General features: G+C 38.8%; 1 protein-coding gene across 2 annotated transcripts; it reads left to right on the top strand.

Annotated features, from left to right (window-relative positions):
• The first annotated feature begins 126 nt into the window (after positions 1-126).
• On the top strand, positions 127-14,490 carry VPS37A (VPS37A subunit of ESCRT-I). Of its 2 annotated transcripts, none has more exons than XM_066548387.1 (12): positions 127-283; positions 3,730-3,804; positions 4,804-4,918; positions 5,769-5,869; positions 6,769-6,985; positions 7,962-8,032; positions 10,249-10,376; positions 10,464-10,522; positions 10,619-10,687; positions 12,702-12,845; positions 13,586-13,666; positions 13,861-14,490. In XM_066548387.1, the coding sequence occupies exons 1-11, from the start codon at positions 159-161 to the stop codon at positions 13,664-13,666; spliced, it is 1,185 nt and encodes a 394-aa protein (XP_066404484.1). In that variant the 5' UTR covers positions 127-158; the 3' UTR covers positions 13,861-14,490. The 2 variants fall into 2 exon arrangements, with proteins under 2 accessions (XP_066404484.1, XP_066404485.1); XM_066548388.1 differs by having other exon boundaries at positions 232-254.
• Positions 14,491-14,903: the final 413 nt, after the last annotated feature.

Here is a 14,903-nt window from a genome sequence, read left to right as displayed (position 1 = left end):
TCGCGGCGCTCGGCGCTGACGCGGCCCCGCCGCCGGCGGCTCCGGGGCGGGGCAGGGGCGGCGGGGCCGCCGTCGCGCGCAGGCGCGCGCGGGCGCTCGGTGAGGTGCGCGCGGTGCCGCGGGTGCGCTCGCGCCCCTCCGGTGCCGCCGCGCGCGCGATGAACTGGCTGTTCCCGCTCGCCAAGGGCGGCGCCGCCCCCGCCTCCGCCGCGCCGCCCGCGCGCACCGGCCTCCAGCAGCAGCGGCAGCGCCAGGTCGAGTCCCTGCGCGCCGCGCACGCCTCGTGAGTGGCCGCGGCGGGCGCGGGGGCGGGAGGGCCGCGCTGTGCCGCCCGTCCCGGGGCCGCAGTGGGGCCGCGCTGCGTCGGTAGCGTGTCGGTAGCGTGTCGTGTCTCTCTATGTCTCCCGGCTGCGCCCCGTCCCCTCCCCGTGAGGCCTGGCTGGGTCCTCGCGGCCGTGTGGGTAAACAGGGCTCCCGAGCCGGCGGCGCCGCAGCCCGGGCCGGCCCAGCCCCGCGCTGTCCCGGGGCCGAAGGGTCCCGCCGGGCGGGACTGCGGTGCCGCGGGGTCCCCGCCGGAGGACAGTGCTATGTGGGACCCCGGCGGGCTGGGAGGAAGAATTCGGAAACTGAAAGTCCCACCGGCTGTCGGGGAGGAGTCCCCGCTGGCTTCGGTGGGGCCTGGCCGGGTGATCGGGCGCAGGTCGCCGTGCCCGGTTTCACTTGCCATTGACCGGAAAGCCTGCTAATGGGGTGTAATGTCCTCGGAGTGACGCGACGACGTCTTGGGATAAAACCTCTCTGGGAGCTGCGTGTAATAGCGTAGTTGATTAAAAGTTGAGACTAAAACGTAGAGCACCAAGGAGTTGTGTGGCGCAGTGGCCTGCCAGCAGTGGCACAGTGGCATAGCAGCCCTACTGGCTTTACAAGCTGTTTTTCTTGGTGTGCAGTGCTACCTGCTGAAAACTGGCTGCTCCTTAAAAAGTAGTTTTGTTTAGATGGCGAGAAGAGGCCAGTTGTGTTTACTCCTGTTCAAGATCCACAGTTTTAAAGCAAAAGTTTATTCTTATTTATACTCCTTCTTGGCAGTATGCTGCCCTGTTTTGTCTAGTCGTTTAAAACTCCTCACATTTTAAAAGGAGATCCACATTTCATACATTTGAAGTTATAGTTACAGTGAAGTAAGCATTCTACTGACATAGAACTTCCTAGGATTTCTGTAGAACTGAAATGGTAGCTGCCTCCAAAACAATTCAGAAAAAGGACAGAGAATGCTTCCTGTCACATCAGACTGACACTAGGAGTGGAAGAGATACTAGATGCATTTCCAAGTTTAATAACTGCAGGTAGTTTGCTTTCCTAATATTTAGAATTATCACACAGCAAACATAAATATGATGGTATTCTAAGTATTGTTGCTTGAAGCATAAGTCTGTTCAGAGCTAATTTCAGAGATATTTTGGAGACAGTTCACTTTTCTAAGGAGCTGTTCTGTGGGCATATAGGAGCTTAGTTAACATAAAAGTTTTTGTTAGCCTGGCCTTACTTGGCCTTTTGTTTATATCCACTTTTTAAAAATCTGGCAGTGAGATGAGCTCATCCTGAATTAAGTCCCCAAAAAAGGGATCAGTTTTTGTCAGTCAGCTTGCTGAAATGGTTTGCTACTGTTTGTGCAGGCACCAGCTCAAGCATAGGCAGTGAGGGAATGGATGCTGTAGCCAGGAATTGAGGTGAGGGGTAGGGACATGGTAGCTGCCCAAATGTCATTCCGTTATGAGTACTGTTGTTGCTCTTCACCAAAATGCTCAAAATTCTTGGTATGCTGTAGTTAACTTAGTCAAGTTTGGTTTGTGTCATCTTAGGTCATAAAAGCTCAGGTATGTGTGATCTTAATTTCAGTACAGCAGCTAGCTTTCCTGTACACAATCCTTCTCAGGTTAAGAGCGTGACATAAAACCTTTGCATTTAAAAAAGAGGTTTTTGTTGTTCTAGACAAAGTTAAGAATGTATCATTTTTTTCAGTGTACTCATTCCCACTTGGGAAAGCAACAACTAAGGTTATTAGTTCAAGGTTTTTCCTAAGCAGGGTTATAATTGTTTGAACATTCAAGGAGATTCTGGCTTTCTTGTTCTTCAGTCTCTGTCCTCATCTTCCTCCCCAGTTTCCACGTGAGTGGAGTGTAGTTATATACCCTCCTCAAAAGGATTTTGTAGCAGGTTAATGAGAAGTGTGGCAGATGATTACAGGGCAGGAATGTGAGTGAGAGATTCAGGGGAGAATCCTTCAGTTAAGAATGAGAAGGTGCAGATAGTGGTGTGTGGTGTAACACAGCAGAACCCTTGATTTGAATTGTCCTGTGCTGAAGATATTTGATATTTTCTTCAAACAGCATGTGATTTCACAGGGAAGGAGCAAATACTGAGTTGTCTATGAGAGGAATAAGATCAGGCTGCCCAAAGCAGGATTCATAGTCGAGTTAGTGTCTTACTCCCATTTGTTCCCCAAGCTCTTAAAGACTTTGTTTTAAATTCTATGCCCCAGTAGTGCTTTGGAAGGACACAAAGCACTCCCAATACCACTCTTAGCACACATTTGCAGGTAATGTGTTCTGAGTTTCTTGAAAAAGGACTTGTATGGAGTGTACCTGGCAATGGATGGAGGAGCATTTCTGAAGTTGGATCAAAAGATGTTTTCTGGGAGCACCCGTCTGCCATTATTTGCCATTTGAGCTGTGTTCCCTCCCCTCTATAAGGGGAGGTTACAAAGAGTGTTATTAACCAGGTGCAAGCAGGAAAAATACATGGAAGAGCAATCAGTCTGCTTTTACAGTTTGTTTTGATTCATTATAAGAGGGAGCTTGTTTTCTGCCCCTCTGTCTTTTACTCTCAGCTTAGATATGTTCGTATTGTCTAGAAATTCTGCTTCTGAGCTTCACCTCCTCCACATTCTCTGGGATGCTCTCTTTCAAAATAATCTTGCTGTGCATGGAAATTGTAGAATGCTTTGAGTATTGAAATCAACTTCCTAATAATGTAGCTCATTTCAAGATTTTTCCCTCTGTAATTTACTTGTTGCAGGAAAAACAAATTTGAATTTGACCTTACTAGATTTTGTAAGGTTCATCAGTGCTTTCAGGAGGGCCTGGATCTTGAGTCTCACTGGAGCTTTACACTGTTGAATGAACTCTACTCCAGATAATTCTTGAAAGCTTGTGCAAGTGAGCTTGGTGCACTACTGTTAAATATTAGGCTAATCTATTAAGGAAGAATGCCTAGTCTAATAAACATTCTCCATATTGATCGGAAGGGAGTGTTGCAGAGCAATGTGAACCTGATATAATGCCTTGGTGAAGTAAATGTTTAATCAGATAAAATTCAGTATATTAAAATAACACTGATGTGTTGTCTTAAATTAAGCTAGTAATGGGAGAAAGATAAGTTGAGATTGTTGTCAGAAGCATGACTAGTGTGATATCTCCTACTATAGTTCCTTTGCTTGTGACCATGTATGAGGTTTAAATGTTAAATCCACTTTTTTTTTTTTTGCTTTAATCTTAATATTCAATATAGAATGCTGAAGACTATTTGCATATTCCAGCATTTTCAATTTTGTTCTTACAGGGCTTTTCAAAACTAAACTGAATACAAATGTCTGAGGTCATGCTTGTTTCTTTTAGATTTTAGCTGTTATATTGACCATGTAATGGATGCTAACAATTTTTTCTTTGACAGCATTGCAGAAATACAGAAAGATGTGGAATATCGACTGCCATTCACTGTAAACAACTTGACAATTAACATTAACATGTAAGTAGAGTGGGCTGCATCTATGCACATCTTGAAAATTAAAATTGTTCCAAAAAAAAAAAAAAAAACAAAAAACCAAACTGGTAATAGAATATAAGCTGCTCCCAGCTCATAATTAATTTCAGGAACCATAACCCGGATTTGTATTAGTGGTTATAGTGATCTGGGTGGAATTGGCTCCGTACAAGATACAGATGTTCAGCTGAGAGCAAAATCATATTTTACTGTTCTCAGTTCCTAACATAGCTGTGTGATTTTAGTTGAAGGTAACTAGGGGAAAATGCTTGAGGATTTCTGGTAACTTTGATTCTCTGCCACTGAAAATAAACTTGATTGGTAATTTCTTAGTCTGCTGTAACTCCATACTCTTACCCTGCTGAAGCTTCTGGATCGTAACTCAAGTGATTTATTGTAACATTAGCTGTAAATTTACTTTGGGGGGTCACTCTGTTCTGGCAAATGTTGATAGTATTCTGTTCACAAGTTTTATATTACTTTGTCCTGCAGAGTTGGCCTCGTATTCTTACAGGCTACGCTGCATTGTATTTGTAGTAATAGCATTTGTATTTGAAAATGTTCTTGTTATGCTACAGCTTCTTTGTTGTCTATTAGTTTGTCAGACCATGTGCTAATAACACCAAGGCTGCAGGTTCAGTGCCTGTATGGGCCATGCACTTAGGAGCTGGACTCAGTGATCCTTGTGGGTCCTTTCCAACTCAGAATATTCTGTGATATTTGCTCCTTAGTTATACTACAATTTTGCCCAGTAAATGCTCTCTTCAGTTTTGTGGAAGTCTGGTACTCCAATCTGTTGGACTTTGAATTTTGTAACTGAATAATCCTTTTGTATGCTTCATTCATTGTGTACTTGTCCATAGCAGTTCTCATAGAAAAGTATGTTTATGTAATGAATAGTACTTTTTCTTTGCATTAGAAGCCTTCTTATGCAAACTTTATCATGGGGTGTCACTGTAGTAATAATTATTCTTGTATTTGCAGTTTGCTTCCACCTCAGTTTCCTCAGGAAAAACCAGTCATCAGTGTTTTCCCACCTGTGAGACATCATTTAATGGACAAGCAGGGGGTATATGTGACCGGTCCATTAATAAGTAATGTATGTATCATTTGTAGCTTCACACAGATCTACTGTTAATAGCAGTTTTAATACGTCTCACACTAGATTATTGTTAATACTCCTGGTAAAAAACATTAGTATAGATCCTAATCTTTTTCAAACTGTATTTCAGGGCCTGAAAACAAATTCAGAAGTGTTCAGTAGTTATTCTAGTTATTCTTTTACTGATACCATTTCTGACTTGAGTATTCCATGTATCTAAAACTATTTTAAGTTATGAAGGCTGAGAAAATTACTATCACATTTTTTTGGTTATTGTTAATTGCACAGCTCTTCCAATTACATTCCAGTGTATTCCAAATAAAGGAGAGGGATGCTTTAAGACAGTTTTGTAACATAGCTCTTTCTAGCCTAATCCTATTAGAATGGCATCAAGGTTTTAGCTCGAATATTCGGGATTTTAATATGCTGGTCTTTTTGTCAACAAGATTGTCCTATTTTTTCTTGAGTGGATGGAGGTTCTGACTCTTAGAATGTAGTTAGTGCCTTTGTCCTCAGATTTTTTTTTCCTCTTCTGTTGTTTGCACAAATGTAACTGGGTAACTAAAGTGGGGATTTTTGCTTGTTCAATAGCAATGTGGTACTTCATTGACTCTCCACTGATAATGGAATATACAAAAGACTTTTAGTTTCTGTTCAGCTCTGGGTTGCTTTATCACTTTATTTGGAGTTTATGTATATATAGTTTGGATTAGCTAGTATGTCTGAAATAGCTTTTCAGCACTGTCATGTGGGTATAAGAAACAATCAAGTTCAGCACATTTTGGAACGCTTGGATTCCAGACATAATTTTTCTTCTTCTTTGGATTTTGTTTTGTGTTTTTCCCAGTTTACAATGCATTCAGATCTTGGAAAAATTATTCAGAGTTTACTGGATGAGTTTTGGAAGAATCCTCCAGTTCTAGCTCCTAGCTCAACATCATTTCCATAGTAAGTTATCAAAACATAATAAATGTCTATTAGTTTTTCAAAAAGCGACTAAACCAATTATAAGGAGGGCAGAGACAGGAATAATGTAATGGATATACCGGAAGAATTAGATTCCCTGTCCTTGCACAATTTCATGTGCTTGGTAGATGACCTGATTGTTTTTAGAAGAGACACTAGATTTCATTGGAGTTACTGAATCAACATGCCTGATGTAACTTTATATCCATTTTCTTGAAAAATAAATTTTTGCATTACCAGATGAAATCTGGAATTTGCTGTATCTCATTATCTGAGTAGTTGTGTTTTTTCATATTCTGTTCATAATCTCCCAGGCTTAGGGCAGTTCCTTTTGCACCATGTGCAGCAGAAATTGGGTGATTTAAAGAATTGTGTTAAATTCAGATTGTGTCAGTTCAACTGTGGTTCTCATGGCTGACGGTGATACTGAGTTTAGATGTGGCTGCAGTTGTGAATTTTTAAAAAAATCATTCCTGCTGTTGAGAAGTAATTACTTGTGTGTTGCCCAAGCTATTAAATGCTATACCGTACATAAGAACTAATGTATGACACAGATGTTTTTCTCACAACTTTAGGATGGAAATGATTTAAAATTATGCTGTCATAAATTTTTGAGAAGTAGTTTTCTCATAATTAAGAGTGTAAGTGTGTATTTGGCTGTTCTACAAGAATGTAGATTAATGGAGTTCTAGACTATATTGCAGTATTAGACAGAAAGGGTTATTACTTCAGAAGCAACTGAGAACAGAAAATACAAAGTTTATGGTCATTTGAAAATTCATTCTTATGTCTTATGTGTGGTCTCGTAATTATAATTCAAAAGACAAGAGATGTGCTGTAAGCAGTTGGTTGCTCATGACTGTGGTTTTGTTTGTTTTTAGCCTTTACAACAAACCAGCTGGAATGCCTCCTTTTGCTCCTCAGGGGTTTCCATTTCTCCCTCCATATCCACCTCAAGAAACAAACAGAACAATGGCACCCATGCCCATTTCTGAAACAGTTTCTTCAAGCTACACTACAGACAAGCCTGCTGCTCCCTCCTATGGCTTGATTGCTGATCTGCCGCTGCCTGTTCCCACAGCAGAAGCGGTGCTGCAGGTCAGTGTGCTGAGTTTTGCTCTTTAAGCTGGCAGACACTGGGTATAAGTTCCCTTAGAGGCACACAGGGCATTGCTTAAAACTCAAGGAAGCACTTGAGTCAGTGAACTTCATTGTTTTGCTGGTGCTAGGGAAGCAAAACTGTCATTCTGGCTTTGATGAAGAATTTTTTAGAACTTGAGGTCAGAGCAACAAGTTTGTCTTTGTTTCAATGAAACTAGTGTTATGTTAATGGTCTTTGATTATAGGGGTTTTGTTTTGGAGCTGCACTCCCCCATAGGGCAGCTGTAGCTGTATCTCCAACCACAGAAGATATTTTTTTCTTGCTTGCTTTCCTGCTCAGAACCTCTTAGGTGAGGGCAATGTGCGATCTCAAGTCTTTATGTGAGGCATTTTATCTTGTATGTTTATACTTGTTGCTGATGAACTCTGGAAGGAATTTTATTGTTAATAAAACTTTGTATCTAAATGTTTAGTCTTGAATCAAATCATGTCTATAGAAACAAGTTTTCTTAGGCTTGGAAGGCACTTTTGTAACTTTATGCAATTTAAATTTCCTACAACTGTTTTTTCCTTGTCTAAAACATTTCTTTTCTGAGAGATTATAGCTCTAAAAACCACATGAAAGAGATCAAAATGTCAATCTCCTTCTCTGTTCTCACTTCTGTGAGTTTTACTATTCCTGTGTATTTCCTCAGTCATTCAGCTGCTTTCAAATGAAGGACATGGCAAAACAGAATTATTTTCCTCCAAAATTTTCCTCATCTTGTATGACATGTCACCCCAAACATCTTCAAGCATTTTGTTGCATTGGTTGAGTTGTTTTCTGTTCAGATACTAGTGCCACTGCTTCTTACTGCTTTTCGTGCTTCTCTTGTTGCTCGAAAATACTCATCTTCAGTTCTCAATTAATCATGTTAAATATCAAGAAACTGCACTTGAGAAATCTACTAAGCATTTCTAAATTTTGACTCAGGTTGGCCAGAATGGATTTACATACAAGATGCCTGATGTTCCTGATACCTTTCCAGAACTCTCAGAACTAAGGTAAATTTTCAGAGGGTAGCTGAACTTTCCATAGTTACTGAAAGGCACTGTACTGTACTACAGGTCTGTATCTGATTTTTGTCAGAAGTCTGTACACATCACTGAAAGGGTTTTGTAGAAATTATAATTAGGGGAACTGCCACATACCAAAGTATTGTAGTCAGAAAATAACCCTGCTTTATATTCAAATGTGCTGCTTTTTTAGGGTTGGTCAGCAGGAACAGTACTTGATTCAACACCAGGAAAAGAAGTATTTATTTTTACTTTTTCTTACTATCAGTGTTTTGCTTTTTTCTGAGGCCTTACAAGGGACTTAATTTCTAGTAATTCAATAAGCATAACTTTTGAAGGAGGAAATGTGATAGCTTGAGGCTGGTTCAAAAATTACATTCTCCTAAATGCCAAAGGACTGTAGTGCAAGGTAAAGGGGGAACTGCTTTGTGAGCAGCTCAGCATGTTCAGGGGAGGCTGGCTTAGACAAATCCAGGAGGTAAATGTGTCTGCTGTCCCAGTGCAAATCACTGCTACATCTAAATACTTTATACACATACTACACAAATATTTTCATCTGTTTGTCATTATTCAAACAAACTGTATTAGTTATAGCTCCCAGCAGCTTGCTCAGATCTAATGAGACAGTTTCCTAGATCAGTTATGTGGGATGGAATAGGTTACAAATTCACTATAAACTCCTTCAGATCTCACATCTTTCTGGTGGTGTCATAGTTAAGCAATTGAAAACTCTGTCCTTTCAACTGGGGTCGCTTTTTCTTTTCCTTTGACACTTTCCAAAGAACCTGTTTAGTTTAGCCGACTTAGCTCTTAAGTTCTGGCAGCATCCTTATTACATAACAGCAAATAAAGATTTTTGCAGGGAAGTGTAATTTGTTAAAACATTTAGTTTAGTTTAGTTTAGCTGACTTAGCTCTTAAGTTCTGGCAGCATCCTTATTACATAACAGCAAATAAAGATTTTTGCAGGGAAGTGTAATTTGTTAAAACATTCTAATCAAGCCTGGTCCTTTCAAGAAGACTGGATTAAAATTCCATGATTCTTCTGTTGGTTTTTTAATTGAGTGACAGTGGTATTGCGGCTGTTCTGAACAGTTCTGTTCTGTGTAGGTGGCATGGTTTTGGTAAAGGGGGCTTTTTGAGCGGCCTTTGTGAGAAAGGGTTAGGAGCTGCCCCTGTGCCAGGCGCAGCCAGTTTCCTGCAGCAGACCCACTGCAGGACTTCTGAGTCCATTAGTGAAGCAGGCACTGCCTCTGAAAACATTTTAGAAAGAGCAGAGGCAGTGAGGATTGAGGGGAGGAATGGAAAAATGTGATAATCCTGCAAACACCAAGGTCAGGGAAGAAGGCTGAGAAGGAGGTGCTCCACGTACCAGAGCAGTTACTTTTCCACAGCCCGTGGAAGTTTTGGAAAAGATTGCGGTAGTATGGGTATTTTTAAAATGTACCCTGTAGCTGAGAGGACTATGCTGGAGCAGTTACCCACACTGCAGTCCAGGAAGGACCCAATGTTGGATACGCCCTGAAGGAAGCTGCAGCCAGGTATTACCCAGACTGGATACTCATGCCAGGAACTGATTGCAGTCTGTGGAGCAGGGGTGAAGTGTGAGAAGGAAGGAGAAGCAGAGATTAACTATTAGGGACTGACTGCAACACTTGCAGTTCCCCCTTTGCCCCAAGGAGAGGGAGACAGGGAGAGGTAGTGTTGGGCATGAAGGAATGAGGCTGAGCCTGAGGAAAAATGGAACAAAGTGTTTTAGTCTTTCTTGCTTACCATCCAACTCTTACTATAATTGATAATAAATTCAGTTAAATTTTTCTGAGTGTGTTTTTGTGTGTGATTGCAACTGGTAAGTGACTTCACTGTTTTTATCTCAACCCCTGAGATTTTCCTCCATAGCCTGTTGGGGAGGGGAACTGAGAGAGCAGCTGAGTGGGCATCTGGTAGCTCGACACAGTCAACCCACTATAGTAGCTTTATGGGAAGTAAGGCTTGAAATGGGAGATATTTTTTAACATGCTGCTTTTTAAATTCACTGCTGCATATAACAGAACCCACAATCCAGGAGAAAGGGGAAAAATAAGTTGTGCTCAAGTGTCATGTATTTGTAAAGTCTCAAAAAATGCCTCAAATTCTGGAAGAAATGAACTACTTTACATGTGATGTTTTCAGATTTAAATGTACTTTCTTTCTGTTTGAGTACAGTATATCACAGCTGACCAGTATGAATGAGCAAGAAGAGGTGTTACTGGAACAGTTTGTGACTCTTCCACAGCTGAAGCAAGTCATTACTGATAGAGATGAGTTAGTGAAAAGCATTGAAGAGCTGGCAAGTAAGCTGTCAAAATGTTAACATGTGTGGCTTTGTTCTGTGAACTAAATCCTTTAAAAAAAGTAGTAATGGTGATTTTATTTTTCAGAAAAAAACCTGTTGCTGGAGCCTAGTCTTGAAGCAAAAAGACAGACAGTGTTGGATAAAGTAAGTTAACAATAAAATAATCTTCAGAAATATGAGTGGTAGGTAATATCTGGAATTTTTTCAAGGTGATAATGTTCCTTTTCTTCTTCCTTGCAGTATGAGCAACTCACGCAAATGAAAGCAGCCTTTGAAAAAAAGATGCAAAGACAGCATGAACTTAGTGAGGTATAATTCCTACATGACATCCTTTAAGAATACTTCGATAAATCTGAAGTTTTGATTTGTATCTTTATCCATTAGGAATATTCTTTTGGTTAAACTCTCATTTAATATGAAGTAGATTAAGTATTTGGTCAAATATTGAATTGAATGATGTACCAAAAAGTTAAAAGCAAAATAATGGGTTTTCTCATTGGGTTTTTATTTTTTACTGCTTCAATAGGAGCAAAGTTGGAAGAAAAGAATGATGTACATCTAGAACTGTTTAGTACAATCCCAGTCCAAACCAGTTTTAACAATAGAATAATTTTTAAAGAAGGCTTGTTCAATTAATGGTACTCATTTAACATAATGAGCTTGTAAAACTGTGCCAGATGAAAGTGCTCAATAACTTCAGGAACTTAAATTCTGCAGTTCACTCGGCATGCTTACTTCAGGCAATATGCTCTATGTGCTGTCAAACCTTGCATGTTTTACAGTGTAAACAGGGCAGAAATTATTAATTCAGAAAGTATTGGAGAAGGAAAATAATTTCTTGGTATGTTTACCAGGGTATTCATTAGAGGATATAACTTCTGATAAACCCCTTTCTGCACTAAAATCTTCATAATTTGCAAGACTTGTCACCTGAGAATGCAACAGTCCATCAGTTTAGCATGCATAGTACCTGAATTTCTGAATGCCCCCAAAAAAAGAAAAGAAAACAAAACAAAAAAAAAAAAAAAAAAAACAAAACAAAAAAAAACCAAACAAAAAAAAAAAACCAAAAAAAACACCACACAACCAAAATTTGCATGATGGCAAACCAAATTATTTCATAGGTGGTCTAAATATTAGAGGTTTCCTCGCTTGAAAATCAGAAGAGTCTGACTCCTAATGCCTCCTTTGACCTTAAAGTGGGCAGAGGTAGTTGACGTGGATAAACCACTTATTTTTGCAAGAAACCACTTAAGAACAGGACATAATATTGCACTGCTGTAGTCCCTTTTCTTTTTTCTGAATTAGATTTGCTGATTCGATTTAATGATGGATAGGAAACTGAGAGTTGAGGAGTAGCAGTTGAATTTTTCTGCTTTTTTTCCCTATATCTTCATGTAGTGATGTTTGCTGTGCACAGGTATCTCCTGCTCTCTTTCCTTCAAATTTCCAAACAAGTATTTTTATTTGTATTGAGTGAATTTTAGTTCTCTTTTATTAGAGCAAACTCTCTGTATTTTGTACAAGATCAATTTAACAGGAAATTTTTGATTACATTAAGATTTTAAAGTACATAAGTAAAAGATTTTTCATAGGGTAGATGAAGGTTAGGCCAAGCATCTAAAATTTATAAATGCCTTAATTTTGCCATTCTGGCTCTCTTCAGACTCCTACTGGATGTGAATCATGTCCTGTTTACCTGCCCAGATATATTCAAGAAAAAATAATGAGATTGTATGCAATAAACAGAAGTAAGGTTTTAGGTTTATAAGAACAGAAAAATGAGTATACTGGTTTAGATTAGCAGTCTATCTACTTCTTGAGTAGGTGCTTTTTGCTTTCCTGTCTTCTCCACAATCATTTCAAGGGTATTTAAAAACTGAACAGTAAGTTCTTTTTTACCTTTTTACCTTTTTATACTTCTCAGGTTCACAACTGATTTTCAAAAGTAGACCCTATTTATTGAAGACACTTGAAATGTTAGTTCTACTCAGAAATCATGCACTTGAGAACTTGTCAGATTTCCAAGCTGGATGCTTTCTACACTGTAGGGTAAAAGTTGAAAAACTTTATTCATTTGTGTGAATGATTGTGTATCAAGACCTAAATTAGCAACACTTTTCTCACATTGAAACCTTTCTAGTTTAACAAGCTAGAGTTCCATCTCTGTAACTTGGAGATGGAACTTCATCTGGTTACTTAGGCTTTTATGTAATAATAGTGCTCTGTCCACATATTCCATATTTGTATAGTCATTTATCTTCTTGGAAATGTGAGTTTTCACAGACAGGTTAGTATTACATGGGACTTTTTATTTTCTTAGAGTTGCAGTCCAAGTGCTCTGCAGGCCAGACTTAAAGTAGCTGCTCATGAAGCTGAAGAGGAGTCTGATACTATTGCAGAAGACTTTTTGGAAGGCAAAACAGAGATAGATGACTTTCTTAGTAGTTTCATGGAAAAGAGAACGGTATGTAATATACAAGTACTTCTAACCCAAGACATGTACAACACCCACTGAATAAATTTAGGACTTCTTTTTTTAAGGGTTTGAGCAGTCCTGTGATACAGAACAGTGCTTTAGTGAGCTTTGACAGAAGGGAAAAAAATCCTTAAATGGCTTCAGTTTATTTAGACTATAATCTGCATTCCAAAGGCACATACTTCTAAGATGGGAGTGCAAAGATCTTCTGCATTAGACCATATTCTTGTAGTGTTGCAGATATTTTTGTGCCAATTTCTTCTGTATCTTGTATAGATATTGGGGAAGATAGCCACATGGTAAATTTCATATTTGGAAGGTTGACATAAACTGACAAGTTGCATTAAACAACCTTAATGTTTAGTTTATTAAACTTCTTAAACAAATTTTGTTGATGGCTATCATCAAATAAGTAACTGGGGTTCAAAAATCACCATTCTTGTTCGTGCTGTGACAAAAGTAACTTACCAAGTAGTGTACCTTTCTTTAAAGGTGCCCAATAAATGCATTTTGTAACATTGGAAACAATCCTCTTACAAACAATTTTGGATAGAATAATGTTATCTGTATAGACCTTTGTTCAGCCCCAAGCTTGGAAGGGAGGTAGGTTAGGCAGGGTTTTCTTTCTTTAAAGAGCCTGTAAAATAGCTAAATCATTAAGGAGAAACTGCAGTATGCATTATAAAAAACTGCTTTTAGAATTCAGTCTTGTATGTCTTGTTTCATAGCTCTGCCACTGCAGACGAGCCAAAGAGGAAAAACTTCAACAGGCAATAGCAATGCACAGCCAGTTTCATGCTCCACTATAGGTAAACTTGGTTTGTTAAACAATTTACCTTATTGTTACACACCTGGTAACTGCTAATGGATTTGTTACGGTGTTTATTGTTCTAATAACACTTCCTGTGGAAATCAAGTATGTTCTGCATCTGTTGTTACTTGTATTTAAAATATAACTTCTGGAGAAATTAAAATATCTAATTTTGGAAATTTGTCTTTACAGACTTCCTGCAAACTACACCTGCCAAGAGAACGAGTGAAAACCCCAATAAAGCACACTTTTTAATAACTATTATTTGCAAATAAGCATTTCATCTTATCTGGTTGTATTTATAGAAGAGATTGTATACAGAGTTGGGATGGTTTTTGTACAAATTAGAATGTCTCTTTATATTCTCATTGTACTCAAGAATCCTTCTATTGCAATCTTTGCATTAATTTCTTGTATTTATTGTTGATAGTTATAATATTTAAGTTCCCTGCTGCTATACTCCATTGTTCAGAGATTAAATATCTAAACATGTAATTTTGACTAGCTTTTTACATTTTTATAAAAACATAATTCATATCTTTTGTATTTTCAATTTTAACCATAGATTTGGCTTAATCTGTGGAAGACTTTAAGTGATAGGACTCTGGAAACTAAAAAAATTCTTGATGGAGATTGCCACTGGATTCACAAGCTGTCTTTTCTTGAAGCCAAAATATTAAAGTTTTTTTACTTCTAAGTAATAATAGAAAACTAAGTATAGGTTGTATTGTGTTTTGGATGAGTAGATTGGGGATTAAGCAAAGGATGTGTTGGAAAAAAATTATACTGGAATCAAAATAGAATAAATGATATCTGCATAGATTTGGTATGTTGCTTAGTAGCACTGATGCACTGATTTCAAGAGTGGTTTGGTACCTACCACTAATTAAACACAATTTTCATCTAACAAGTTCATTTTCTTTTTTTTATGTTCATAAGGAATAATAAGCAGGTCACCTTCCTGTTTCTGTTTTATGCAATATAAATAAGTTCATCACGTGAGGAATTCAGAAATGCTTTGCAAAACCTAGTTCTGAAGTTCTTTGGAAAACAGTTATTTTTTTCTAATGTTAAGAAACAAAGAAGCTAATTTGGTTGTAGTTCTCATATGGTAAGGCAAGTGATTGGATTCGGAAGTGAAACTCAATTCTGTGCTTTAATCAATGAATCTTGCCTCTGGTAAGCTGACAGTCTGGGGATGGGGTACATCTGGTGAGAATGGGTAGGACCGAATG

This window comes from Molothrus aeneus, chromosome 4 (genome assembly GCF_037042795.1).
Source record: "Molothrus aeneus isolate 106 chromosome 4, BPBGC_Maene_1.0, whole genome shotgun sequence".
NCBI lineage: Eukaryota > Metazoa > Chordata > Aves > Passeriformes > Icteridae > Molothrus > Molothrus aeneus.
The sequence above is the reverse complement of the archived record's forward strand: the minus strand, read 5'-3'. Positions and strand labels throughout refer to the sequence as shown.

What these genes read in the sequence shown, in the direction of transcription:
- VPS37A (XM_066548387.1), top strand. Translation starts at nt 159, where the DNA reads ATGAACTGGCTGTTCCCGCTCGCCAAGGGCGGCGCCGCCCCCGCCTCC. An exon ending in CTGCGCGCCGCGCACGCCTC is followed by an intron (nt 284 to 3,729) that starts GTGAGTGGCCGC and finishes TTTCTTTGACAG; the next exon opens with CATTGCAGAAATACAGAAAG. An exon ending in CCGGTCCATTAATAAGTAAT is followed by an intron (nt 4,919 to 5,768) that starts GTATGTATCATT and finishes TGTTTTTCCCAG; the next exon opens with TTTACAATGCATTCAGATCT.